General features: G+C 51.3%; 13 protein-coding genes across 13 annotated transcripts; 8 read left to right on the forward strand and 5 right to left on the reverse strand.

The window, feature by feature from the left end:
- Positions 1-183: 183 nt before the first annotated feature.
- AA0111_g565 (hypothetical protein) lies at positions 184-826 on the forward strand (the record flags this gene model as incomplete). The annotated part of the gene is made up of 3 exons (XM_028651785.1): positions 184-283; positions 346-690; positions 741-826. The coding sequence occupies 3 exons, from the start codon at positions 184-186 to the stop codon at positions 824-826; spliced, it is 531 nt and encodes a 176-aa protein (XP_028512158.1).
- Positions 827-1,605: 779 nt separating this feature from the next.
- Positions 1,606-3,147, forward strand: AA0111_g566 (hypothetical protein; the record flags this gene model as incomplete). The annotated part of the gene is made up of 1 exon (XM_028651796.1): positions 1,606-3,147. The coding sequence occupies one exon, from the start codon at positions 1,606-1,608 to the stop codon at positions 3,145-3,147; it is 1,542 nt and encodes a 513-aa protein (XP_028512155.1).
- Positions 3,148-3,330: 183 nt separating this feature from the next.
- On the reverse strand, positions 3,331-4,170 carry AA0111_g567 (hypothetical protein; the record flags this gene model as incomplete). The annotated part of the gene is made up of 1 exon (XM_028651807.1): positions 3,331-4,170. The coding sequence occupies one exon, from the start codon at positions 4,168-4,170 to the stop codon at positions 3,331-3,333; it is 840 nt and encodes a 279-aa protein (XP_028512156.1).
- Positions 4,171-4,681: 511 nt separating this feature from the next.
- Positions 4,682-5,166, reverse strand: AA0111_g568 (hypothetical protein; the record flags this gene model as incomplete). The annotated part of the gene is made up of 3 exons (XM_028651818.1): positions 4,682-4,730; positions 4,787-4,939; positions 5,009-5,166. 3 exons carry the CDS (start codon positions 5,164-5,166, stop codon positions 4,682-4,684), a joined length of 360 nt encoding a protein of 119 aa, XP_028512163.1.
- A 203-nt stretch (positions 5,167-5,369) lies between these two features.
- On the forward strand, positions 5,370-6,557 carry AA0111_g569 (tRNA (guanine(9)-N1)-methyltransferase; the record flags this gene model as incomplete). The annotated part of the gene is made up of 1 exon (XM_028651829.1): positions 5,370-6,557. One exon carries the CDS (start codon positions 5,370-5,372, stop codon positions 6,555-6,557), a length of 1,188 nt encoding a protein of 395 aa, XP_028512164.1.
- A 628-nt stretch (positions 6,558-7,185) lies between these two features.
- Positions 7,186-8,384, forward strand: AA0111_g570 (hypothetical protein; the record flags this gene model as incomplete). The annotated part of the gene is made up of 3 exons (XM_028651841.1): positions 7,186-7,794; positions 7,850-8,187; positions 8,240-8,384. 3 exons carry the CDS (start codon positions 7,186-7,188, stop codon positions 8,382-8,384), a joined length of 1,092 nt encoding a protein of 363 aa, XP_028511769.1.
- A 903-nt stretch (positions 8,385-9,287) lies between these two features.
- Positions 9,288-10,303, forward strand: AA0111_g571 (hypothetical protein; the record flags this gene model as incomplete). The annotated part of the gene is made up of 3 exons (XM_028651852.1): positions 9,288-9,337; positions 9,386-9,554; positions 9,623-10,303. The coding sequence occupies 3 exons, from the start codon at positions 9,288-9,290 to the stop codon at positions 10,301-10,303; spliced, it is 900 nt and encodes a 299-aa protein (XP_028511768.1).
- Positions 10,304-10,532: 229 nt separating this feature from the next.
- Positions 10,533-11,177, reverse strand: AA0111_g572 (hypothetical protein; the record flags this gene model as incomplete). The annotated part of the gene is made up of 2 exons (XM_028651863.1): positions 10,533-10,841; positions 10,902-11,177. The coding sequence occupies 2 exons, from the start codon at positions 11,175-11,177 to the stop codon at positions 10,533-10,535; spliced, it is 585 nt and encodes a 194-aa protein (XP_028511771.1).
- A 2,457-nt stretch (positions 11,178-13,634) lies between these two features.
- Positions 13,635-14,862, reverse strand: AA0111_g573 (hypothetical protein; the record flags this gene model as incomplete). The annotated part of the gene is made up of 2 exons (XM_028651874.1): positions 13,635-14,445; positions 14,495-14,862. 2 exons carry the CDS (start codon positions 14,860-14,862, stop codon positions 13,635-13,637), a joined length of 1,179 nt encoding a protein of 392 aa, XP_028511770.1.
- A 923-nt stretch (positions 14,863-15,785) lies between these two features.
- On the forward strand, positions 15,786-17,319 carry AA0111_g574 (hypothetical protein; the record flags this gene model as incomplete). Its single annotated transcript, XM_028651885.1, has 2 exons — positions 15,786-16,252; positions 16,305-17,319. The coding sequence occupies 2 exons, from the start codon at positions 15,786-15,788 to the stop codon at positions 17,317-17,319; spliced, it is 1,482 nt and encodes a 493-aa protein (XP_028511773.1).
- Positions 17,320-17,428: 109 nt separating this feature from the next.
- On the reverse strand, positions 17,429-19,121 carry AA0111_g575 (hypothetical protein; the record flags this gene model as incomplete). The annotated part of the gene is made up of 4 exons (XM_028651896.1): positions 17,429-18,636; positions 18,693-18,879; positions 18,928-19,044; positions 19,098-19,121. 4 exons carry the CDS (start codon positions 19,119-19,121, stop codon positions 17,429-17,431), a joined length of 1,536 nt encoding a protein of 511 aa, XP_028511772.1.
- A 346-nt stretch (positions 19,122-19,467) lies between these two features.
- On the forward strand, positions 19,468-20,301 carry AA0111_g576 (hypothetical protein; the record flags this gene model as incomplete). Its single annotated transcript, XM_028651907.1, has 1 exon — positions 19,468-20,301. The coding sequence occupies one exon, from the start codon at positions 19,468-19,470 to the stop codon at positions 20,299-20,301; it is 834 nt and encodes a 277-aa protein (XP_028511775.1).
- Positions 20,302-21,343: 1,042 nt separating this feature from the next.
- On the forward strand, positions 21,344-21,923 carry AA0111_g577 (hypothetical protein; the record flags this gene model as incomplete). The annotated part of the gene is made up of 2 exons (XM_028651918.1): positions 21,344-21,502; positions 21,561-21,923. 2 exons carry the CDS (start codon positions 21,344-21,346, stop codon positions 21,921-21,923), a joined length of 522 nt encoding a protein of 173 aa, XP_028511774.1.
- Positions 21,924-25,451: the final 3,528 nt, after the last annotated feature.

Genomic DNA, 25,451 nt, shown 5'->3' on the forward strand with positions numbered 1-25,451 from the left:
GGGTTTGTGATCGTGAGAACTAGACGTGGACTAAATTGGAGTTCCGTAGCCTCTTCACGAAAGCCTTACCGCCTTGCTAGACACAGAGTATAAAAGATGACTGACCAGCTTGAGAAAGACTCCAGATCATAACAAAGCTCACAAAGATCACAAAGATCATTGTCTTTTTCCCAATCATCAAACATGCGCGCCTCAGTACTTGTCGCATTGTCTTCCTTCAGCCTTGCGGCTTTGGGCTGCACCAAAGTCTCCAAGGTCACCCACACCTTTTACGGGTACCCAGGTAGGTTGGCTGTATGAAATGCATATGAGACATAAATTGATTCTGTATGTTCAATCCTGCAGATAACGATCCTCCCGGTCCGGCCACCGCCTACGACTGCGGCCGCGGCTACAAGGCTGGCGGTACAGGTACCTATGCCGACCCTTTGACGTTTGCCTCGGCTCCTGGCGAATTCACACAATGTGAAATCATCTACGACCCATACACGAAGAAATATCTTCGTTTCGAGGACTACTGCGCTCAATGCACTACCGACTGGAACGCTGGCATCCACCACATTGACCTGTGGACCGGTAGCACAACTGTCAGCGGAGGTAACGAGCAGATTGAATGCGAGAATGACCTCACGCCGGGTGAGAAGAGCCAGACTATCGTGAGGCAGCCACGAAAGGATCTCCCGGTAGATTGTAAGTAACAAGGCTGAAAATCACATGAAGACGATCTGACATACAATCAGCGACTAAGCTTTACGTCAAAGGTGCCAGTCCGGCGTGCAGAACTAGCCACATATACCCCACTTACAACATTGCCGATTACTGCTAAATACGTAGTGATTGAATGCAACATTGATAATGGCAGATAAACATGGCGGGAGTCCGGTCGATCTCAGATATTGTACAGTCTTTTCCGTAGAACAGTGTTCTTAGAAGCAATACCAAGCTTGCCTGTAAAGCAGTATGATTCTCTTGGCCATAAGGCTTAGCGAATGAGCCTGTCATCTTCGTGTCAATTCTCCCTATCGTGTGTGACAGGGGCGTGCAGGACAGGGGCGTGCAGCGTTGAGCTCCCTGGGTTTACCGAGGCATTTCGATGTGTAGCTACTGGCCTCCGCTTGCTTCGCCTTGCTAGGTTTGATGTAGCTTGTCCATAGTAGGGTACGCGGACTCGATGTTCTAAGCATTAGCCAACAGAGCATGCCAGGCTGACCCTGCTCTCCTGAACATACCGCAATGCGCCCTTCTTCGTGTGGCCTGCTGTTTGATCGAGAACTGTAGAGCGCTTTATGTTCAGCCTCGCCCGGAGTCCAGTCGGAGAGTATTACTCCGAAGCTGACGCGCTACTCAGCCAGCACAATCTGCGTCGCAATATGTGCCTAATCTGTTCGCTGTCCATAAGAAGGGATCTTATTCTCCGTTCTAGGGTATTGTGGATGTTTAGTCCACAGTGTTGGTGGTGGAGGGGTGGTTGTGCGCCGAGGTGAACCGCATCCTCTCCGCGATGACGTCAAACATCGTCAACCTCTGTGCACGTCCTTTCCACGGGACTGACAGGAAGTATGGGCATGGGACGTCCAGTGCCTTTGGCTCTGATTGCAGCCAGAAATGGAAAGTACAGGTCTCGCTTCGCCAGCGAGCGCAAACGTATGCGCAGACTCGACAGATGGAGGACTGTCACAGCGCTGGGTGCCATCCATCTATCGCCCCGGAGCAGGTCCGCCCATCGATCTTTTGGCTTCTGGTCGATCACACCTCAGTGCGGTGAGAGAAACTCTGCAGTCGCTCAACAGCTACAATGAGCGCATTGTACGCCAACCCTACGATTTCAATGCCTGGTTACGCCGAGGAAACTGCATGATGATCCTTGGGTTTCCCGAACTTGCTGTCGCTGACGCGTATAAAGCCAAGGTTCTTGAGGAAAGAACTCCTGGAAACGACCAAGAAAGGGCGCAGATTTACAATTTGCTTGAAGCTGCTTTGCAAGCTTGTCATTGCCAATGGGATGCAGCAGGAATTCTAGACGAATCAGCAATCGATGCAAATCCGCGGCGGCGGGAAGAAACCCGAAAGAGACTTGCTAAATTACGTGAGCTCTTACAGCGGAAAGAAGAGGCTGCTATACTATTGGGTGGTACATCTTTCGAGCTCAGAGATAGGATAAGAGATGGTGGAGTACTCGCTGTAGAGTATCCATGGACCATTGAACGCCATCTCAGAAGGGCTCCAGAACTCGTGAAGCTCGTTAATCAGGAGCTTGGAGGGGGCGAAACAGAGGCAACGTGCTATCTGGGCCAAAGTAGCTTGGCCAAGGACTCGAATGAAGACATGCTAGGCATGTTCGCAGCTCGCGAGGTACAAGCTGGCGAATGTATACTTACAGATCGAACCGCTACCGGTATATGTAGTACACCATCCTCGGACTCCTGCTGTAATTGCTACGCGCGCTTACCGGAAAATCCAACAAAGGCAGAATGCTGCGCTGAAAGCTACTGCTCAGCAGCATGCCTCAATCTCGCAATGAACACTTATCACAAAGTCATCTGCGGTAAAGACTTTACGTGGCTCCAGAAACCCGCCAAGGGCTTGACGCACAACGCTTCGCCTCTACGATCCCTTCTCATGTTGCGACTACTGGCGACATGCGTCCAGTCTGGTATTGATCATTCACCACTAGATCACCCGCTGATTGCGCGTCTGAAGCCTCTTGCCAACAAAGAGCATCTCGATGTGTTCACTCTCAATGAGTCAGTCATTGTTCCGATCAAGATCCTAGAACAACTTGGCATCGATATCTTCACAAATCGTAACTTCGATACGGACATCTTACACTCGATCTGGACTCGTCTAGCGAACAATAAAGCTGGGTCTCCCGACCCGCGACTTGGCTTTGTCGACGAAATCACGCCGCATCTACCACTATTCAACCACAGCTGCGAACCGAATGTAGAGTGGAGAAGGGAGAACGGAAGTACAACTGTGAGCTTCTTTGCCATCAAGCCTATTGCAAAGGGTGAGGAACTGTTCTGTAGCTACCTGAATGTTCAACGCATTCCGATGGAGCAAAGGCAGGAGATGTTGTGGCCGTGGTTTGAGGGCTCGTGTTTATGCTCGAGATGTGAAAAGGAGGGAAATAGTTTACGCATCTAGTTTGTGGTATCATTAACTTCTCTGGAGACATTCATAACGTCGTAGGCAAGTTAAGTTCCAAAAGGGAAGATAATCTGTCCATCTACTACAAGCCTCAATATATCTTCTGTTGGGAGACATGCTTCTTCTCAGGTGTCAACACAGCATGACATCTGCCACTCCTTGGTGCTTGTGTCCCTTCTGTCAGCACCAAACGAAATTCTTCGCATCCCCGCGCTTTAAGGCTTCGATGCTAGGTGGCACGGTTGGTTGCCTTATCGGGTGCACCCTGTCATCTCCCTCCTTCTTTGCAGCGCTCAATCCTTTATCCTTCAACACACTCTTACTGTACTTGGTGTCCGAAACCTTCTGTTTGACCTCCTCCGGCTTCGATTTCACATCTCTAGCCTTTGGCAGCTTCACCACAAATATATCAGATTCACGCTCGTCCATTTGTTGAACATCACGCAGCGTCCTGATAAGCTTGTCCCCGTTGCCCGTCTCGGTGTGGTATGTGTAGGCAAATGCAAAGTCTTCCTCCTTGAGGAGTGATACTGTATTACCAGGCGAGAGTGCTACAGTAGCCTTTTGCGTCAGCGCTGCAAGTGCCCTATCTTCGATGGCGGTGTCCTGGAACGTATTGGCCGTGGCAGCTAGCTTGATGATGTCTATCCAGGACAACTCAATGGCCATTGCATCAGCGGATATAGACTGGGAATTGAGGTACAATTTTACCATCGATGGGTCGATGAAGGAGAGATGTATGGTGCGGCGTAATGGCGCGTGCATTTTGAGTTTATTCAAAAGTTTAGAAAACTTAGGTATGTCGACGAGGAGGATCTGATGGCGCGTCTCTTGATGAGGTCCGAGGAGAAGTGTGACGCGGTCGTAGTAAGAGACACCAGCTTCGTGTGGGTTGACAATCTCCCAGACTTCGTCGTCAATTTGGCTGGGGATGACATTGCCGCTTGTATGTGGCGGAGAGTTTGTGCGGATAGGTGCTGTACTCGTGAAACCTTGGAGCATGTTAGTAAAGAAAGACATGGTTGAGCTATGATGTCTTCAAAACTTGGTCGAGGATTGGTATTCAAGGTGCGGTTGAAGTGTTAAATGAGGACGGTCAGTGAAGCTGATGTATGGAAGAGGAACGTGAAGGCGGTGTGCAATTGGTGAAAGTGTAAAGTGTATACGGGAGGTAGCGCCTCACAGGGCGTGAGGTACTGCGCGATGGAGCGCGCTAGGGTGTCACTGTGAGTTGTCGTGAAACTAAGAATTGCAACGTCTACAAGCCGTACTTTAAACTAGACCCTATTACAGTGTGTGACATAGTCAGCAGGGTCGAAAACATTGTGACTAGGTGGATGCAAAAGCAGTGGCCCTATCAGAACCAGAGTTCCGTTGTTCTGGAGTCTAGAGAGCGTGGTCTGCGTCATAGTTTCAAACACAAAGAAGGATTCCATTTGGAGACAGCAGTTCTTTAGGCATTGACACTATGAGCCTGGTCTTGCCAACGACCTCTGAATTTGTATATACACGTACAAAGTGGTATGCCACTCTATTTCGTCTCGTGCTCGGGGGTGATTGCGAATGTAGGTCGAACGAATCTATCATCAGATGATTAGCCAATGTACCGTGAGAAACCATGTATTCAAGCACGTACCTGTCGCTGTTGTAGACCTTGGTCTCTGTGCCAAGTAGCTCCTTCTCCCTCGCCTTGTCCGCCAAATGTCTTCGTACTTGGTCCCGGTCTTCTTCGGCCTGCAGTGCTGGGATGAGGTGTATCCGCGCCCACATCTTCTCGCGCGCGAGTTCGCTGTGATCTGTCAGCACTCCCCCTCATATTACAGGACGTCGCCGTGTCCAGTTTCGAGCATGCGCGTACTTGTGCTCCCTGATTCCCTGTCCAACCCTCCAGAATCCGTATGTCATGAGCGCCGCGGTTCCGAAAAGGTATGCGGCGGGGCGGAAGCCTCGTACGGGCAAGTTGCGCTTGTATTGTACGGGGCTGTAGCCGCCCGTTGGCGGCATATCCTGCGGCATGTTGGGCGATTTGTTCGTGGCTCAATTGGGGTTCCAAGGTGTCGTCAATGCGGAGACGTGAAGTGAGGTTCGAGCTCGGGAAGCCGCGATGACAGGGATCTGGCTTGGCACGCTAAGGAGTGAGTGAGCATAATTTTGTCGATGCTGAGTGGACAAAAGGCATCACGACCTAATTTCTCTAATCGATGGACGACCACGAAATAATGGGTTCTGAAGAGCGTCCTGCGAAGATGCGCAAGCTGGAACATGCGGATGGTGATGTGGACGTGGCGGACGCAGCTGCCATACCAACACCAAACGAACAACTACCCGTGGCTGCGGAGAATAGCAATCAAGCTGGTTCTACTGAGACTACCGGGACACCAGCTGAAGCTGAAGGCGCAGAGCCAAAGTTGTCAAAGAACCAGCTCAAAAAGCAAAGACGGCTCGAGCGTTGGGAATCTGGACGCGAAGATCGCAAATTGAAGCGAAAAGAAAAAGTCAAAGAGAAGAAGGAGCGACGACGAGAAGAGTGGGCGAAGATGCCTACAGATGAGAATGGCAAGAGACCGAGACCACCACCTTCACGTCCTCCCAGACAAGCAACTGGAAAACAAGTACCCATCACAGTAATCTTCGACTGCGATTTCGAGGAGCTGATGTTCGACAACGAGCTCAAGAGCTTAGGACTTCAAATCACGAGGTGTTACAGCGATAACCGAAAGGCAAACTTTAGAGCTCACCTAGCACTGAGCAGCTTTGGAGGCAAAATGAAGGAGCGGTTCGATGGAATCTTGGCGAAACAGTACACGAGTTGGAAAGGCTTCCAGTTCTTCGAGGAAGATTTTGTGGAAGTCTCTGAGAAGGCCAAGGAGTGGATGTCAGGACCAGAGGGTGGAAAAGTTCTTGGTGCGTTGAAGACGTCAGCAGAATCCAACAGTTTGAGTGAGCAGGAACAAGCAGAGGCTGCAGAGGAGGAAGGCGAAGTTGTCTATCTTTCATCCGAGTCCGACAATGTTCTTACGCACCTGAAGCCCAACAGCACCTACATAATTGGTGGTTTAGTAGACAAAAACCGGCACAAGGGCATCTGTCACAAGCGCGCTGTGGAGCGTGGGATCAAGACAGCAAAATTACCCATTGGCGAATACCTGGAGATGAAGAGTCGGCAAGTCCTAGTCACGAACCATGTGCTAGAGATTATGCTCAAGTGGATGGAATTTGGAGACTGGGGCAAGGCTTTCATGGCAGTTATGCCAGAAAGAAAGGGTGCTAAGCTCAAGGGTGATGCAGAAGATGGAGATGATGAGGCGGCGGCTGCAGAAGACGAAAAGAATTTGGATAGGGATCTTGCGGCGGCAACAGAAGAAGCGGATGCTGCGACTCCCGAGCGGACCACAGAGAATGTCTAGAGTACATAGACAACTCACAAGCTGTACTCGTGACAGAGAATAGCAGAGTGTAAAGACTAGTAAAGAACAAGTAGAGATGCATAGCTTCTTAAATCAATGTACACTACGAGATGCAGAACGCGATGCCTGCACATAACGATGGGTTAAGTATGACAATGCCCGCGATCGCACCAAGCATGCCTATTCATCTCCTCGAACTCGATAGAGCCCAGTAAGCTGACTATGGGAATCCTCTGAAATGCACAATGGATACGCGAGGTCAGCCCTATCGGGTAGCGGAGATCAAGCTTTCTAGGGAGGCGCTAGCATGCTAGCGGTCAGGGCTGCGGAGCTACACGTCGAGGAGCCAGAGGGGTGAAGCAATCACTAAGCATACATCGTCGTCCTGCCTTCTATTGGCGGCTATTCATTATAGCGACTGAAAATGCATCCGTCGCATTCACAAGCTTGCTTATGTAACAGCCATGTCTCCTGCTGCTGGCGCTGTGAGGCTCCAAGCAGCTGTCAGCCCACTAATTTTGCGCAACGTCACAGCTACTCTGACTTGCGACAGCCCCAGCACACCACCTCCAACACGCGACCCACATTAATTCAGGAACATCGCTACGATTGTAATTAGTTGCCGCTCATGTCGTACCCATCAGATACCCCGTCTTCTCCACCAGTCCGCTCTCCGTCGTCACAAACCTCACCGCCGCCCCAGCGCTCTACCCCCAATCGCTCGTCTTCCTACTTCACATATCCCGTATCCTATGCAGTCTCGGGCATCCTGCGACGACTGAACACGGAAACGAGTCCTAAATCAGACGCGCAATCACGATCGGGGTCCAACAGTAATCGCAACAGCATAGGCAACGTGCAATCGCAGTTGCAGTCCACCGCATCTTCCCTCTCCAACACGTTTGCGAGTCTCGTCTCCTCCACTACCTCAGATATGAACGCCGTCTTCCAACCACCACACCGGATAGCCAGTCCTTTCCAACCACCGCCGTTGACACCGCTGAGCCTAAAAGGATGGGGAGGTGGCATGCGAGAAAAGGGCAAGCTCCTGAGCACGGCGCTGGCAGAAGAGATCAGGCTCCTGCTACCTCCAAGGCTACAGCTGGTGGACGAGTGGAAGTTGGCATACAGTCTGGAACAGAATGGTGTCAGCTTAGGGACGCTATATAAGCAGTCTGAGGATTATTGGGGAAAGAGAGGCGGCTTCGTGCTTGTGGTCAAGGACGGCAGTGGAGGTGTAAGTTCCCAAATATCATCACAAATACAGAACGCGTGCTCACGTCTGGCGACAGATCTTCGGCGCATACCTCTCAGACGCCCCACGTCCCTCTACGTCATTCTACGGCAACGGTGAATGCTTCCTGTGGCGCGCGCACATACTCCATGGTTTCTCTGACCTGCAGATGAACCTCCCACCCCCACCGTCTGAAGACACAACAGACGCTGTGCGAATGACTACCATATCCTCGCCGAAGAGAAAGGGCGATTCGTTAGCGCCGCCACAGAATGGTCGGGCCACTAAGAGCGGTGCGAGCACGCCAGAAAGGATAAGATTCAAGGCATTCCCATATAGTGGGGTGAATGACTACATGATCTTCTGCGAACACAGCTATCTGAGTGTTGGTGGCGGGTAAGTAGACGTGACCAATACTCCAGGATTCACACGACTAACAGCATCACAGGGACGGTCATTACGGTCTATGGCTAGACGACAACCTCGAGAATGGCGTCTCGGACACCTGCCCTACGTTTGGCAACGAGCCATTGAGCGACGATGGCAAGAAATTCGAGGTCATGGGTGTTGAGTTGTGGTATGTCGGCGTATAAGAAATATTTCCTGGCAACACCCTCTGCGAACGCGGGGTCCGTTGTGTTGAGCACTGGCCACGCAGTGGTATCGCCTAAAGGTAAAGTGTTAGGCTACGTAACTTAGAACAGATACCATACCTGTAGTCGAAAACTGGCTAAGGTAAAAGAGCAAAATATACCCATTTGGTTGTTTCGTACACGCTCTTATCCCTCATCTGGCATTTCCTAAGACCATGTCTTTCTGGGTCTCACCTTGTCTCACTATCCACCGCCTCTAGATCACAAACATCTGGCCTAAGTCTCACCTTCCAGTGTCTTATCTACTTCTCCTAGGGCTATATATTCTACTCCCTTCAATCCATAGCACTCTCAATACCCAACATCATCATCTGTCAGCATGGCGACCACTGAATCTCAAGGAGCGACTAAGAAGCTGGGACCAGTAAAGTATGCCGCTCAACCCTTCACACAGGCAAGTGTAATATGTTAACGTAGTGCATCATAGGCAACAGGATCGTCCGCTTCAAGATATCTAACCTGGACCGCCGTTTCACCGTGCATGAAGGTATCAACTACCCATATCTGTTTTGGCAGACGTCTATACTGACACTGTGCGTACTTTCTAGATCTCATATGTAGCACCTCTCGATTCTTTAAAGACTGCCTCCAGAAACATCGGAAGCCCATCGCCAGCAGTGGTGAGTGTTGTGTCTAGCACGAGACCTTGGACGCTACGGTAAAAGATACATCTTTCTGCATCGAGTGCGGACAAAACGTCCACGAAGTCTGCATCGAAACTTGGAAACGCAAATCCACTACCGGCGTTAACAAAGATTCTGCACCCACATGCCCGATGTGTCGAGCTAGCTGGAAGAACGATCCGCTGCTCAATCATTTAGACCTGAAGGACCCCTGGAGAAGATGGTCTATGCCGAGAAGCGTGTCAGTGTTCGAAAGAAGATTGCTATCAAGTAGGTCCTCTGGAATTAACAGCATACCAATCGCTAAACGCTTCTCAGATATGGTCGCAAAATTGTGCGCATCGAGGTTGCAGATCACGAAGAGTTCACCATTCCTGAAGACCTCCTTTGCAAAGATCTAAACTCTTCCAAAAGAACCTTCAGCCGAAGCGCAAACCTTTCGGTGTGGACACAGAACGTCCCGTCTGCAAGGCAAAGCTTGAATCCGGTATCAACGAGCTCACCTTCTGAGCTAATGGTTGCGGTCATAATTTTCACTACAAATGTACGAAGCAGTGGAACACGGAGAAGCGTGAAACCAACCAACCAGTCGACTGCCCGTTCTGTCGCCAAGGCTGGCCCGGCGATAGCAAGGAAATCGCAGTACATCAACACCATGATATCAGCCCTGGACCATTCTCGATATTTATCGAATGTTTGTATCATGGTCATATTGCTGTCAAAGACCTTTCCGACAACTCTGATGACGAAGGGATAGACAAGACACCCGAACCCGACTTACACGAGTTGATCGAAGCACATGTGCTAGGTCTCAAGCTCAAAAGCAGCATGTTTTATCGAGGTGTCCTAGAGGCGTTGCTAGAGAGTACTGAGGAAACTCGTATCTATCCCGACAAATCCGACGTCCGTCTTGTCTACGATAACACGACTAAAGGGGCAATCATAAGGCTCGTGTTGGTACGAATGTACGCTCAAGCAGCACAAGGTCACTGGTTGAGGGATGAGGAGAGCATTGGATATTCTAGAAGGTTCCTTCGGGACTTGACAATAGCTCTGCTCGAGAAGGGTCCTTGGGAAAGACGCTGGGACCTTGCTGAAATGAGAGACAAATATGTCATAGGGAAGATGATTGGGTATGGAAGAAAGGACGGCGCCGAACCGGAAGAGATGAACAATTTATCAGAGGAACTGAGTTCAGAGTCGGAATCAGGTGAAGACGAAGAAATGCTGAGTTAATATTTCCCTATAGTAATAGGCTAGCAAGAGAAGGGAATGTTAAATACACTTCTTGATATGCAATACCCAATGCTACATAATACAACTGCGAAGTAAGAGTTTTCAGCACAGCATCAGACCGACGTTTATCCTCGAGAACTTTGTATTACACAGTACCCTTCCAACTCCGAAGTCGAGATGTGGCAAAACATCCAATAGCTACAACAAGATAGCCAAGTTCAAAGATCACCTAAAACACGGCCGAGTAGATGAATGTCTTGTCGTCCCAGAACTTGCGCGACAAGATGTGGTGCGCAGCCTGCAAAGCCAAAAGATCCCTCATAAACAGATCCTCATCTGTAGTCTTGCCATTGATATCTCCAGGACCAATGTCAACTGTCCTTCCCGCCCAAACGTCTTCCCAGCTTGGACGAAAATAATCGTTGTACGTAGCGTCTGTGATTGTCCAGGCGCCATCTGAGGCGATGGAGTAGCGTATAAGATTTTGAAATTCAAGTGCTGGTGAGGCTGAGGTCTTGTGTTTGGAATACTGGCCAACCTAAGCGCTTTGTGTTAGTGATATGTATATTCACATGCCTCTTGATTTGACGTGGCTTACTAGTACCTTGTCACCTCTTCTCATGATGACGAGACAGTCATCACTATTATTGCTCTTGGGTATGTATCCCATATGGAATGCTTTTGTGTTAGCGAGGAACATATCGAGGGCCATGGACGATGTTTGATGGAGTAATGTGACGACAGCGTCTTGTAGCATAATATTCTTGGGAATTTTCTCGATGGCCAAGTTGATCATATGAGCATGATTGCGTGGGGCAGTCGGAGGGAGCGCAGCGACACTGTCAGTAAATTGGATTGGGTAAGCTCTGTCCATCGTACTTGGATTGGCCGTTGAAAGTCTGTTCAAGAACTGAACGTACCTATATGCATGAGACACTTCATTTGCTTGCTATTAGGCGAATGATATCGACACTGTGCTTGCTACAGCACGTGAATGCTCACAGGGTTTCTAGGGATGACTTACCATCATCGTACAGGCGGCATTTCAAACCAGCTGTCGCTCATCATCTAGCGCAGCATCAGAACCTTGTCGACTAGATGCCAAACCTTGACACAGTCCCATTCACTCTTGTCATCAGTCCGAAAACATGCTTGATATCAACAGATGCCATATAGAATACGCATTGATAACAGGGCCATGACGCTACAACTGTCGTTCGCTCCTCATCTTTCATTCGAGTGGGGGAGGACTGTACTGAATGCATTGGCGTACTGGAAGACTGGAAACAGAGGACTGTTAAGATAGCTGTTGGCTGTCGGATGTTCCAAAGAATCTTGGAAGCCACTGTGAGCTTGAAGGTTACTAGTGAGGGCGATAAAAGCGTATTGGCGGTAAAGACTCGTTCAACGTTATCTGCATCAATTTGAGGGCCGTATTTATACACCATTAGCAGCAATCGCCTAGCGTTATCGAAAGAACCTCGCAGGCTGTTGTATTCTGTAGCTTTCTCTCGCCTATAGTAGCAGCTGGTTTTGGGCTAATCTTGGGCCAACTCTCATTAATTGAAACGGCGATGGATCTACGAATTTTCCAGGTTTGTGAGTAGCTAATAATATAACCGAGTGGTAGGGCGACAGCGCCTACTCTACCTAGGTATGCAATGCTGACTGTATCGTTATGGTAGTGCACCAATGAGCGTGCGTGCAAGCAGCCCCCAAGTGCTAAACTCCAGCCGCGCAGGGTAGACGTGTAACGTACGGCCTCCAACTGTAGGTATATACGTTTAGGTGCAAAACCCCCAGTATGATAGCGCCGTCGTCAACATAGGCCTTCGGTGCCTGGCAACCTTCGAATCACACTTCGTGACTCCCATCGCAGCTAGATATATCAGCATGATTCCGGTAACGCATCATAACGCCAGCCAATCTGGCGTAATCGTGATGTATCCGGAGCACAAAGGACAAGCAGTATATATCTTCTCAGTAGTCTCAGCCTGCACCACGTTTCTAGTCCTCCTCCTACGCTTCTGGTCGCGCTCCCTCCATGCCAGCAGATTCCGGAGCGACGACTGAACGGCAGCAGCAGCATGGGTATTCCCCCAACATCTCCTTCACTTCTTCCTTGCGCGCTAAGTCACCCAGCCATTCGTCCTAGCGATCTCAGTCCAAACGGGCCTCCTCCTTCATCACGGTTTCGGCCTCCACATAACCTCCGTGCCTCCCGCCAATATGACCTTCAGTTTGCAAGTCCTGTATGCCGGATACTTAACCTACGCCGCCGCCATGGCATTGACCCGCATCAGTGTCGGACTCTTCTACCACCGCCTCTTTAGCATCGCATGCCCAAATTTCAGGTACCAAGTCCATGCCAACACGTTACTCAATGTCATTTGGCTTGTGGGCCTCAATCTGGCGGCCGCATTCGAATGTGCACCCATCTCTGCTTTTTGGGATAAGGGAATAGAAGGAGCGAAGTGCATGCCAACACTCAACATTCAACTGGGATCCGTGGTGCCCAGTGTAGTGCTGGATCTAATCGCGTTAATTATGCCGCTGCCGATAATCTGGAAACTACATTTGAGTATGCAGAGAAAAGTAATGCTGCTAGGCACTTTTGTGCTAGGGTATAGTGTCATTTTTCTGAGCGTGGGGAGGCTGATTACCGTTGCGAAGATTGAGCGGGGGTTGGAGAGTGATTTGACGTGTAAGTACTGTCTTTGGCTTGAAAAGAAGAGAGAAAGACTAATGAATGCGATAGGGTACTTTATTGATGTCCTCATCTGGCTTCATGTTGAGATGAGCGTTGCGTCGATTTGCATAAGCCTGCCGAGTTGCTTCTCGATGGTTAGACGGGCGAGAGAGGGTGGTGTTGGGGCGTTGATCTCCTCAAGGCCGCTACCACAGAAGTACCGGAAGCAGGATGCAGATTTGGCTGGAGGAATGGCGCCAGCAGCTGATCGCGATGCAGTATAGCAGAAATCTTCTGAGTATAATTCAAGCTAGTTGTTAATTGTCTTGGTGGGAGGAAATATGTCCACTCTATCGCTTCCTTCTGCCACAGCTCGCGGATAACCACAACTTTCGCATTAGATGTCTGTGTCATGCACGAAGAGTGATCATGTGAGTCTCGACGCGTGGGACGAGGAGCGCGACTTTAGCGTCTTGGCGCGTAACGCACCTGGTGCGCACTCGAGGCGTGCTCTTCACAACTCAGCATCAAAGATGGACAACACTCTCAAATGGGGACATCAGCGGTTCGTGCGTATGCGCAACCTCAAAAACCCTAATCAATTTTATCTACAGTGAAATCTGATAAACAGCAAGCGGACGTCTATTCGGCCCAGACAACAGCGCTGAGGCCGTCCTCGTTCTCCGGAATGCCTGCAGCGCCAATCCGAAGATCCGCAACGCGCTCTCCCAATTTACCAGTCTTTGGATCTCTGGGTACGATAGCTACGTTCGAAGTGGTCTGATCGCCAATGGCTACGAAATCACCAGCCTTGTTGATGTCAAAAGTACGCGGGTACGTGCCATAAGACGAAGTGTTGGCTGTCCATGTGAGGGATCCGTTGGGGGAGATGGTGTATTGGGTAAGCGAGTCGTTACCGTTGAACTTCTTGTCGTTTCGGTTTGTGATGTAGACGAAGTTACCCTTGACCTTGACCTCACCGACCTTGGTACCGCGAACGGCGGTGGCGTTGCCTTGGTACGGCGTCAGGGTTTGCTTCAGAGTCAGAGACATGCAGTCTCCTGATGAAGGGTATGACACCGCCCACGATGACACGCTATTGGAAAGCTCATTGGCGATGAAGAGAGTGGTGCCTTCAGCTGCTCGACGAACGCGCGAGTTAGCTGCCGATGGTGTCCAGAAGGCACCGTGTCGTGGTCCTGTGCCAGGAGGCGGCTTCGCAGAAGCGCACTCTGTAAGCTTTCCAGAGGTCTGGTCGATCTTGTGGATCCGAATCTGATCAGTTCCAAGGTCAGGTACTACCAGGAAGTCGCCAGATGGGTCTACAAAGGCATGGTGCGGGTGGGGAGCTTCTTGTCGAGAAGGGTTTACGCCTTTGCCGGTGTACTTGATTGTTTGGAGCGGTTGTCCTCCGGTCAAAGGCAATTTGAAGGTTGTCAATTGTGAAGATTGGCTGTCGATCAATCAGCACCAATGGTGTCTATCGGAACATGCTGACTTACTAGTGAGCGTTTGCAATGAAGCTCTTTCCATCCGCACCGCCATATAGCGCTGTCGCAACAACACCGAGAGGTGTAGAACCCTTGCCTCCTGCAGTCACAGTGCCGTTGTTACCAACGGCGAAAGAGACCAAGTTTCCACCGCTCGCCCCATAGAAGACCTCGTCCGGAATGTACAGCGCTTTCCCGGCATTGTCATACGTAATCCAACTAGGCAAGTTGTTTCCTGTGGGGCTCGATTTGCTTAGAGTCAAGGCATTGTTTTCGAACGACAGATAGTTGATCGTGCCCGAGTAGTGAGTCGCCCACAGGTTCGCCGCACTTGCGGCACTACCGAACAGCGGTAGAAGGAGAGAATGTGAAGTGAGCATGGCGGGTCTGAGTGACGAGTCAGGATTGTTCTGTTGGTACACCTCAAATACAAGGACGTGGCATCGTTTTGTACGTTCGTCTTGTGCTCATGGACATTTCCACTATTTTGCCTTAATGTCACGCGCACGCGATCTACATTTCGGAGGCTACCACGATGAAACACCTGACTACACCCTCTTGGACTAAACAACCGCCCTCGTCATGCGTTTCGCTGAAAGCGCAGGCTGGCATTTCAGCCTCGGTGTGTATGTTTTTCCAAGCCGGTTAAAGGGTACACGTCGGACAATATATCGCAATATGGAGCCATGTTTCGAGCAGGGGTATGACGTTTCACCCGGTTGCCGACCCCAGCTTGATCAACATGGAGAAATTACAGAGGCCTTGCATTTCGGTCTTTCATCTCGCACACACACATGTTAAGATCTCTTGGCCTGCCGTCTACCGGGAACGTAACTGCCACGCCGCTGACATGCGTCGGTACATGGACGCGGCTACGTCGCAGCAGCACACGTGCCTGGATATAGACGAGGAGGCATCTCTTAATCTTTCTGCGACCAATGTTTGCCAAGAGCGAAATAAAACTGAAGCCACGGTTCCTCACATTTGCCGTAGCTCATAGTCCTTTTTGCGATACAGGCAAGATCTGTTATTACAAGCATCGACAGGAACACGGCATCTCCACGATGCCAATGAAGGATCCAACAGAAGTACAAGGTTTTCGCTGGGCAGGTCCAGTCCTTTCATCGCAGTGATAACTCCTGGTCTCATGTTTTTCTTTCTCTTCAGCCGTAGTGTATTGGGCCAATATGTTCTCTCGTCATCACCAGAATCCACCTCTAGGATTCAAGCAATGCTTAAGTAGCGCGAGTATGTTGGCGGATGAATTTGTCCTAGGCAGCCAAGCCATCTTCTTATCTTCAAGATGATGACGCACTACTACACATGGCTTCTTGCGGCCGCTACTCTCTTTTCTTGTACCACTGCCGCAAATGCGACACTGAACGAATGTCTTGAGTCCCGCCAGGTTCCTGTATATGCCGCAGGCACCAAGAACTATACTCAAGCCGTGAAGCCTTTCAACCTTCGTTTACCTTTCGTACCCGCCTCCTACGCTGTACCGCAAACCGTCAAGCAAGTCCAGGACGCTGTATCTTGCGGTGTCGCGAGCAGCGTCAAAGTCACTGCAAAATGTGGAGGCCACAGCTACGGAGCACATGGTCTTGGAGGGGAGAATGGTCATTTGATAGTCGATATGCGACGCTTCAACAGCGTAACGGTTGATCAAGCAGCACACACAGCTGTTGTAGGAGCTGGTGGTAGACTGGGAAACATTGCTCTAGCACTGTACGATCAAGGCAAACAAGCCATCAGTCATGGAACATGTCCTGGGTAGGCCCTCATATCCTTTGATACGACAGTGTCGTTGACTGACAACTTTCAGCGTCGGTGTAGGAGGGCTAACACTTCACGGTGGCTATGGTCTATCATCGCGCCTACACGGCTTAACCCTCGATCAGCTCGTCTCAGCCACTGTTGTCCTCTCCAACAGCAGTGTAGTAACCGCCTCACCATCATCCAACCCCGACCTCTTCTGGGCCCTCCGAGGCGCCGGTGCTGCCTTCGGCATCGTCACTGATTTCAAATTCAAGACCTTCAACGCCCCAGAGAGCAATCTCGTCTTCTCCTACAGTCTCTCCCCAAGTAACACTTCCCAACTAGCCAACATCCTCACTGTCCTCCAGGATTTCACCATGCACAACCAACCCGCCGAGCTCAACATGCGCATGTTTCTCCCCAACCAGTTGACCGGTGTGTACTACGGCAACCGCACATCTTTCGACACCATCATGAACCCACTGCTCACCAAGCTCAACATCCCGCTTTCCGGGCGTGGCGCAGGCACGGTATCAACAAAGAAATGGATCGACACCCTAACATCCTTCTCCAACGGCCCATTGCCCCAACCAGAAATCTACGATTACCACGAGAACTTTTACGCCAAGTCACTCATGCCCGAGGAACTATCTCCTGCTGCCATGACGGCGCTGGCAGACTACTATTTCACGACCGCGCGTAACATTCGCAATCGCACTTGGTACTTGCTCATCGACATGCACGGCGGAGAAGGGTCGGCTATCTCCTCTGTACCAGCTGATTCGACATCGTACTCGCATCGCAAAACCGTGTTTAAGATGCAGTTTAACGACCGCATCTGGCCGGATAGCGCGACGTACAAGCCGGAGATGATGAGCTTTCTGAATGGCTGGGTTGAGGCGATCGAGAAGGCTAGTGAAGGGGAGAAGTTTGGCATGTACATCAATTACGCTGATACAAATCTCACAAACACCGAGGCGCATTCGCGGTACTGGGGCGAGCATTATGAGAGGTTGGCGGGGATCAAGGGGGCTTATGATCCGAACAAGGTATTCGAGGGTCCGCAATTGGTGGGAAGTTAGAAGCTAGCTGTTAGATGTGTGACGATAAATGGAAACAAAGTGGATCTGCTTGCTCGAGAAGAAGTCTATAGGGCCTACAAATACACGTTCACGCACCTAGCTCTGGCGTTTACAAGAACTCGATGCCAACACCAAAGCTCAATCCTTTCCTGCCTTCCTCCTTGGCCCTCATGACTAATGGGAGAGAAAAATTAATTTCGAACCTCGCAACGGGGTGTGCGTAGACGAGTCCTAGACCGGCTGCACAGCTGGGGAGTTCGGAAGTGAGGCTAGAGAAGGACTTTTGGATGGCGCCTGTTACATCGCTTGAGCTGCTGAAAGATCCGTCCTCCTTCTTGGAGTTGGGGTTCTTGAGGGCAAGGAGGCGGCCACCGTTGATGAAGGCTTGGAGACGGAGAGGTGTCTCCTTGCCGACGCGTGGGATGGGGAGGAGGAGCGACGCGCCACCAGCAGCGTAGATGTCACCACCGAGCGCATCGGCACCGTCACGAGGGCCGAGGCCAGCGATGCGGAAACCGCGTACGTTGTTGGGACCACCGAGCTGGAAGCGGTCGTTGATGCGCGAAGCCTGGGGTTGGCTTCCTCCGCCCAGTGTCATGGGGTACAGGAGACCACCTCGCAGACCAGCGGTAAGCGTGATGCCTGTGTCGCCAAAGGGGAGGGAGACTTGCGACTCTGCCTCTGATTTCCAGAATGCTGTGTCGCCCTTCAATGGGCCCCAACCTGCGAGTTCGGACACAGTCTTGAAGAAGTAGCCGCTGTTCGGGAGAAGAGGGTAGTCGCGCTTGTCATTGATCCAGGTATGCGAGATGCTGGACTTGAAAGTGTCACCAGCGTCTGCGCGGACAGAGGGCGATGCGTTCTCAGCCAGACTGGTCACCTGTCGCCAGATGCCAGAGTAACCGAACTCATGCGTGGCGCCATTCTTCATCCTCCATAGCAGCTTGGAGTTGCCACCCTTGAGAACTTCCTCATGGCTTGCCCAGCTCTTCAGCGTTGAACTCGCGAAGCCGTTGACCTGGAACTTGAGGTTGGGGTTGCTGAGAATGGGACTGTCGAAGGCAAGCGAATAGGCTGATCGTGTTCGCGTACCGAGCGATCCGTGTGCGTTCAGCGTCTCTGCTCCACCAAGCAGATTCCGAAGTTCGGCGTGGACATAGGCATCGGCTTCAGAGGCTCCAGCTTCGGTTCCAGTCTTGATGGTGTAGTTGCCGCGCTCGACGGCCGAAATGTAGACATCGACATCGGTAGGGGAAGAAGAGGCGATGGTCTGGTTCGGGCGGTCGAGATAGACTGATATTGGCGACTTGAAGATACCTAGTCGGCGTTAGCCAAATGCGAGCGAGCCCCTCCTCAGTCGCGTGTCAACGTACCAAAACGGTTGAGCTTTTCGGTAGCTTCTCCAACTTCCTTTATCGCATCTTCGAGCGTGTATGGCTCTTCCCGGTTTGCGCTCAAGAGGGGGTTGACGACTCGCTCGAGGAAGCTTCTTCGTGTGCGGTTGGCGTGGAGGATGCGAACCGACGATATCGTCACGGGCAGGGAGGAGTTGTCTTCAATCTAGCACAGGCTTAGCAGCAGGCCCAATTGCACACATGGGATGCATACCAGCTCTCCGAGGCGCTCCTGCGACCTCTGCTGCTGTGCGTACAGCCGCGCATTGAGCTCGTCCTGTTGACGCTTCTGCTCCTTCAGATCCGTCTTGTTCTTGAGCCTTTCGAAGACCTTGTGGGCCAATTAGCGATGCATCACCCCCAGGACGCAACAAAACTGCTTACATCGTCTTCATGCGGCGACGCCATTGGGCTGTTGGTGTCTTCGTGCGTGATGCTTGGCGTGGCTCAGAAACCTTGAACTCGGAATCGTCGCGGGCGGCGGATGCACGTGCGCTGCTCTCCAACTGCGGTTCCGACCTGGGTGCGATACAAACTCCCTTTCACCCAAATTCGTTTTCACCTATTGCGCCTGCCTTTGTTGTCGTTTTGTTTTTCACAGACTGAGGGGTAGATTCAAATATTCCCTCGACACTCCCTGCGCTCTTACCTGGCCGCCAACTCACAGCGCATCCGATAGTCGACGTCAACTATCTCCGCCCGAGAACACGTCTACCTACCATCACCTCTTCTTACCCACACACAACCACACAACATGGCGACACCGGCAGCCACCAAGCGCCTCACAAGGGAGTACGCTTCCATCTCCAAATCACCGCCACCCTACATTACTGCGCACCCTTCGGATAGGAACATCCTCGAATGGCACTACATCATCACCGGCCCGCCAGACACGCCCTACCATGGCGGCCAGTACTGGGGCACCCTCAACTTCCCGCCCGACTACCCCTTTGCCCCGCCCGCCATCCGCATGCACACTCCATCTGGCCGTTTCCAGCCCAGCAGCCGACTGTGTCTGAGTATATCCGACTTCCATCCCAAGAGCTTCAACCCCGCCTGGGAGGTCAGCACGATTCTGACAGGCCTGCTGAGTTTCATGACGAGCGACGAGATCACAACTGGCAGCGTCCGCGCATCAGAGGCAGAGCGGAAACTCTTCGCCCAGCGCACCCGATGGTGGAACAGCACAGGCGGCGGCAGCAAGGCGACTGGCTCGGATAACGCTGGTGGCCGCCAGAGCGGCAACATCCGGGCTGGAGATGGCGGCGCAAAGTTCAGGCATGAATGGCCAGATGTCGACGAGGAGAACCTCAAGTGGATGAAGGACAACCGTATCGACCCCCTCACCGGTCTGCCGCGACCTGCATCTACCCCCTCACAGCAGCCCGCCTGCTCACCAGACGTCTCCGGACTGCGACGACGCCCCGGAACAAGCGCGACCGTCGTCCAAGATGCGGCGCAGATAGCACGAGACGCACAACAAGGATGGTTGAGTCGCAATAAGTGGAGGGTCGTTCTCGGAGCTGTCATGCTCTATATTCTAGTCGCGAGGGTACTAGGCGACGGTGCAATCGCAACTTCTACTTAGATGGAAGGGTTGAGGCATGCATAAGGATGCTAGGGTAGTGTGCATCAGTGGGAGACACAAGTCACGATTCATTCAAACAGGCATTTACTATGGCGTTGGCGGGCGCTCGGCATACCCAACTTTCAGTCGAGCACTCTGTATGATTATTAGTAGTAGCAAATCAAACACAATACGTGGATGCTGCATCCCTCATTTGCTCTCCTTTGATTCGTCCTTCGACTCATAAGTCGCGCTGCCTCTGGTAAGGGGCGTTGTCTCTTGGTCCATCCTAGACTATATTCAACCCAAGATATGGTACCGACTATTCCTATAGTACCCATCAACTTAAGCGTACTTGATCACCATAAATTAAGCCTTGAGGCTTCGCCACAAGTGAAGTGGACCCACGGTAAAACTAGGCTAAGTACGGTATCCAGCGATGACGCAGTGGAGATCCCCACAATTGACTTTCAGCCACCCGCCTCCGACTCTGAACCCAGACAACGTGCCTGGTCCCAGCATGGACAAACCGTATTGTTTGCTCTTACTTGAGATATAGGAGGGCACCGTGGCTCGAATAACTATCCCTCGTACGACTTGACTGACCAGGCAGTTGGAGAACGGTTGTGAGCTGTGTATCCTAAGTTTCACGTTATCCTAGTCCTGTCCGTCCGACGGTCGACAACTGATCATCGACCTGTATGCAGGGGTGACATGGGCGATCGGCAGGGTCGGGCGCGCAATTGGGTGGCTGAACGTGTTTTAGAACGAAGTAGCAGGCACGTTAGGCTACTCTTACGCGTGATGCTTAATCGCATGGCCTATTATGATGGCATTCTTGGTGGGACTTGGATCATCGTTGTGCGCACCGGTCCCAACATCGTAGGTATGCAGGGCTTCGTTGCAGGTATATAGTAGGCTGGGCGGGACGCTGTTGGATTTTGTTTCGAAACCTATCGTTCACGCCCTTGACTTTGTCGTCTGTTGTTGTCGTGCCTTCTTTGTTCTGCTTTCCCAAAGATCCGTCTATTCACCCAGCTGAACTCACATCCAAACGTCGAAGATGCGATTCTCATCTCTCGTTTCTTTCGCGATCGCAGGCGCATCTGTATGCACAGCGCTGCCTACAAATCTCACCAACTTCCTGCTCGTCACTACATCACAAATAGACCCAAGTGCGAACACTTCTGAACTCAAAGCCGTCTCCGCCACTTCGCTATTCGTAAGCCCTTATGCGAAACCCATGAACCATAGCATCTTTTTATCTAACAACCATCCAGGACCCATTCCACCAACCCGCCCTCCTTCTCCGCCTAACAGGCCCCGGTTATGGCTCCCTCCCCAACTTTACCCTGGCAGACGGGACACTATCCACCATCGCCCTAGCACCCTTCAGCACCACCGAGTACAAACAGTTCAACAGTACCGTCGTGACGAGTGGATCGGAGCTACAGTTCCTTGCTTCAGTGCAGCCAGCGGGCAATATTGCCCTGGACGAAGGATACCTTCTGACCGTGGATGGCCAAAGAGAGGGTTGGACGATTTGCGAAGGTGACTTGGATCAGGAGGTGTTGAGCTGGAGGGGCAATGCGACTGATTGTACCAAGACGTATGTGCATGCTGTATTAAAAGCACCCTATTAGACCTGGTTGTATTCTGGGAAAAGAGGTCCTAATTCCAGCCGGATAACAAGAGACATCGCGTCATATATCAGTCCCTGATTGCTCCTCTGAACGTTTCAATCCGCCTTGGCCATCTTGCTGAAGTCTTGCTGCCAGTCTTGCTCTTTGGTAGTGTGTTTTCTGATCATAATGCGACGATGTGATTCTCATCCTGTGCCGTTGAGGAACTTGCGCCACCAAACTGTCTCAGCGTCGAGGAACCATGGACTTGCAGCCGCTATAAATTCTTCTGGTGATAGCCCCGCTTCCGGACCCAAGTGTGCTAAAGCCATGACAAAGACGTCGCAAGTTGTGAGACTTGTCCGAGCAAATACGTAGTTGGTGATGTGATGCGGCATGATGGTTCCAGGGCTCCTACGCCCAGGGTGTGTTCGGCTTGAAAAGTACGTTGCTGTGTTGGTATCGACAACGGAAAATGAGGCGAAGAAAACCGGAACGATGCCAAGGGAAAGATACTTGGTGATGTACTAGACAATACGTCCCTCATGGGTCATTATATTCGTATGATATGTCAAAATGACATCTGCGACGAAGCTTTTGCCTTCTCTTTCTTCAATCTTTGCAGACCTATGTACGGTGTGATTCACCGCCCATGCACGTTTCCACCGAAGGATCCTGGTTACGGCGATACCAGCTGAGAACCCCACGTCTACTTCCTAATATAGAAGTGCGCGATGCAGACTTGTTGTTTGCCTCTCCGGACCACCAACAGGCTGGAATTTTGGACGCAGGATGGTTGCAGTGTGCCGGTGTAGACAACCAGTGATACAAAATGTTGTGGCGATTGGTGAGACTAGCACGAGCTGCGGTCCGTTATGCAAGTGCTGACAGATTTGCGCGGCTTGCCACAGTAAGCCCAAGAAGACGACGGAAAAGGTGGCGGTTCAGTGTCGGATGTGCGGTCTGATGCTCACAGGGGAATTGCTGTTATCGTGAAGATGATGCGCAGTACATACTCATGAGTACTTGGAGATATATATCATCTTGTCATGTATATAGCGAGGGCAGCTGCACGCGTCAGCAGGTCCGCCCACGCGGTCTCATGCACGAGTATCACTTCAGCATCTCCACCAGCCCGGTGGTCAAGGCCCAACTGGGAAGATAACGATAAAATTTGGGTGCGGTGCGACCCGAGGACATCGCGTTCCAAGATGATGTTGGTCTGTGATGGAGCTATAAGTATGCAATGCTGTGATGCGCGTTGCGATTGGGAGGTGGTGGGCGGTAGTGCGGTGCTACTGGTTCGCTTGCAGTCAACGCGCAGCGAATGAGAGACCAAAAGCTCAAGGTTGGCAGCTGAGAGGTGGTCTAGTTGCTTTTTCGAGAGATGAGCGTGGAGACAGTAGAAGGCGAATATGCAAACTCAAGGGATGTATTCGGAGCAAGATTCTGGATTTGTAAAACCGACGACGCGGAAGCATAAGTAACCGAAGAAGGCGGAAGTTGGAGGATGCTATCAGGATACCGAGAACTGACCAAAGGGGTAGACAGACAGCCCAGATTCGTGTGGAGATTTCGCATGTGACGTACCAATAGACAGCTATAACAGCGCAGCGTGGATGTTCCTGACTTGGTCTGTATCGCGTGTCCTATGGATCTGGAGTCTTTCCGATGAGCAGCGCCGGGAACAAAATATCTTCTTTGTGACATGAATGGTTCGCATCAGTCGTAGGATGAATAAAACAACCTACTTTTTTGTGCTTGGAGGCCCGTTGAGCCCAAGAACAGCTGAATGATATATGCCTATGCCGAATCGGGCGAGGTTTTGCGAGATATCCCATTGGATATGACGCATCACCAGCCCATGCCGTCCCATCTTCAAATTATAATAAGAGCTTGCGCTCGGGTTTCCAGTGTGAAGTTATGTTTCTTGTCAGTGAACGTTGGCCGTATGCTGTGCTATCCGCGGTTGTGATCCACTTTCCGAGTCTCCCGAACAGACAACCGAAGTCCAGTTTGTCTTCTTCTCCTCTCTTCACCAAGACCCGGACCTCTCAGCTACTGGCAAATGCATTCGCAACCAACGTTAGGATAACCGGTGAAGGTGAGCTTATCATCGCACTGCGCCAATGTACTAAACAGTAGCACAGGTTGTGCAGTTCGTAGCAAACCTCTACAACCCAACTAAGACATCAGTGAACCGTCGACCCCCAGTTGCACTCCGCGAGCTGTGTATACGATTCGCCTAGTCATCTCTGGCTCCGTGACTCCCCGACTCTTACTCGCCTTATAGGGTCTTGCAGCGTGGGCTGAGAAATGAAAAGCTTTTTAGAACCAAACAGTACAAATCGCGACTCTATCTGGCTGAACCGGCAGCCTGTCAGATCTAAGGAAGAGTAGTAACATTGGGAGAACGCCCGGACATATACAAGAGGTGCTAAGATCTCACCGACGCAAACTGCTTCCGAAAAAAGCATGCTCGTACGGCGATGGCGTGTCGTACGTCTTGCAACAGCTGAGACGTAAGGAAACCAGATTCTGCATGCCGGATCTCACCACCTTGTATAGAAAATGCCGCTCTCTGGACACCGCTTTCGGTCTCGGTCTCGCAGGTTGAAGTCGTTCATGATCATCTGCGCGATGATCTTGGGGACACTTAGGAACCCTGGAGATGCAGGTAAACCTCCATCAATCCTTACCGAACCCCGCATCCTGGAACACAAGCTCTCTGAAGTCGATGTTGGTGTCGCCACCACCTACCAATGGAACCGAGATGCCACGCACGCCTGTCAGCGACTTGCATTCGTGGCTCGTATGCGGAAGACCATGTCGGCTGCATCGCTGGAAGCAGTACTCGATGCGCTCTGTTCCTGTGGATAATCGCTACCGAAATAAGCCTCAGCCATCCTGCATGCTCTTGTCAGTATGCTAGCTGTTGTTGGCTGTTCTAGTGCGGAACAAAGCCAGCCGAGGGTTGGGGTTGCAACGGGTTGGCGCTGCCGCTGCACACTTGGCGCCTCCCGCCCCCTAGGTCGATCGCGACCCTTCATCCTCTCTTACCATCTCATCTAGAAGATTTCAGCATACTAAACGCGTTTTGTCGTCAAGGTTATTGTCAAAACTGTAAGAAACAAACACACAGATAGCTCAGCAAGTATTTTGGACACTCGACGATGATTTGGCTATCACGTCTTCAGGATGCTACTTTCACTTGGGTCATGAAATGATCATGCAATGCCGCGCCTCCGCCCAGACTTGGAGCCCAGCGCAGGATGCGCGCTTCGGACTATCTTTACATTTGATGTCCATGGCAATCACGAAAACCGCGTGGGGCGCGTGTAGTTTCGAGCCTCTGGACATAGCCTAACCGAAGACATGGCTCTGGGAGTGGTTCGATGTCGGAGCTCATGGTCTGCGAAATTTTCCAATCCCCAACATGGTAAGTGACAACAAAATTGGCGATACCGAATCTCGTGTCCCTGTTTCTGCGCCCGCGGCGTGGTTAACCTATCAGAGCGGGTTTTGTTTCACAACATGACTGTCCATCAC

The sequence above is a fragment of the Alternaria arborescens genome (genome assembly GCF_004154835.1).
Source record: "Alternaria arborescens strain FERA 675 chromosome Unknown contig_1, whole genome shotgun sequence".
NCBI lineage: Eukaryota > Fungi > Ascomycota > Dothideomycetes > Pleosporales > Pleosporaceae > Alternaria > Alternaria arborescens.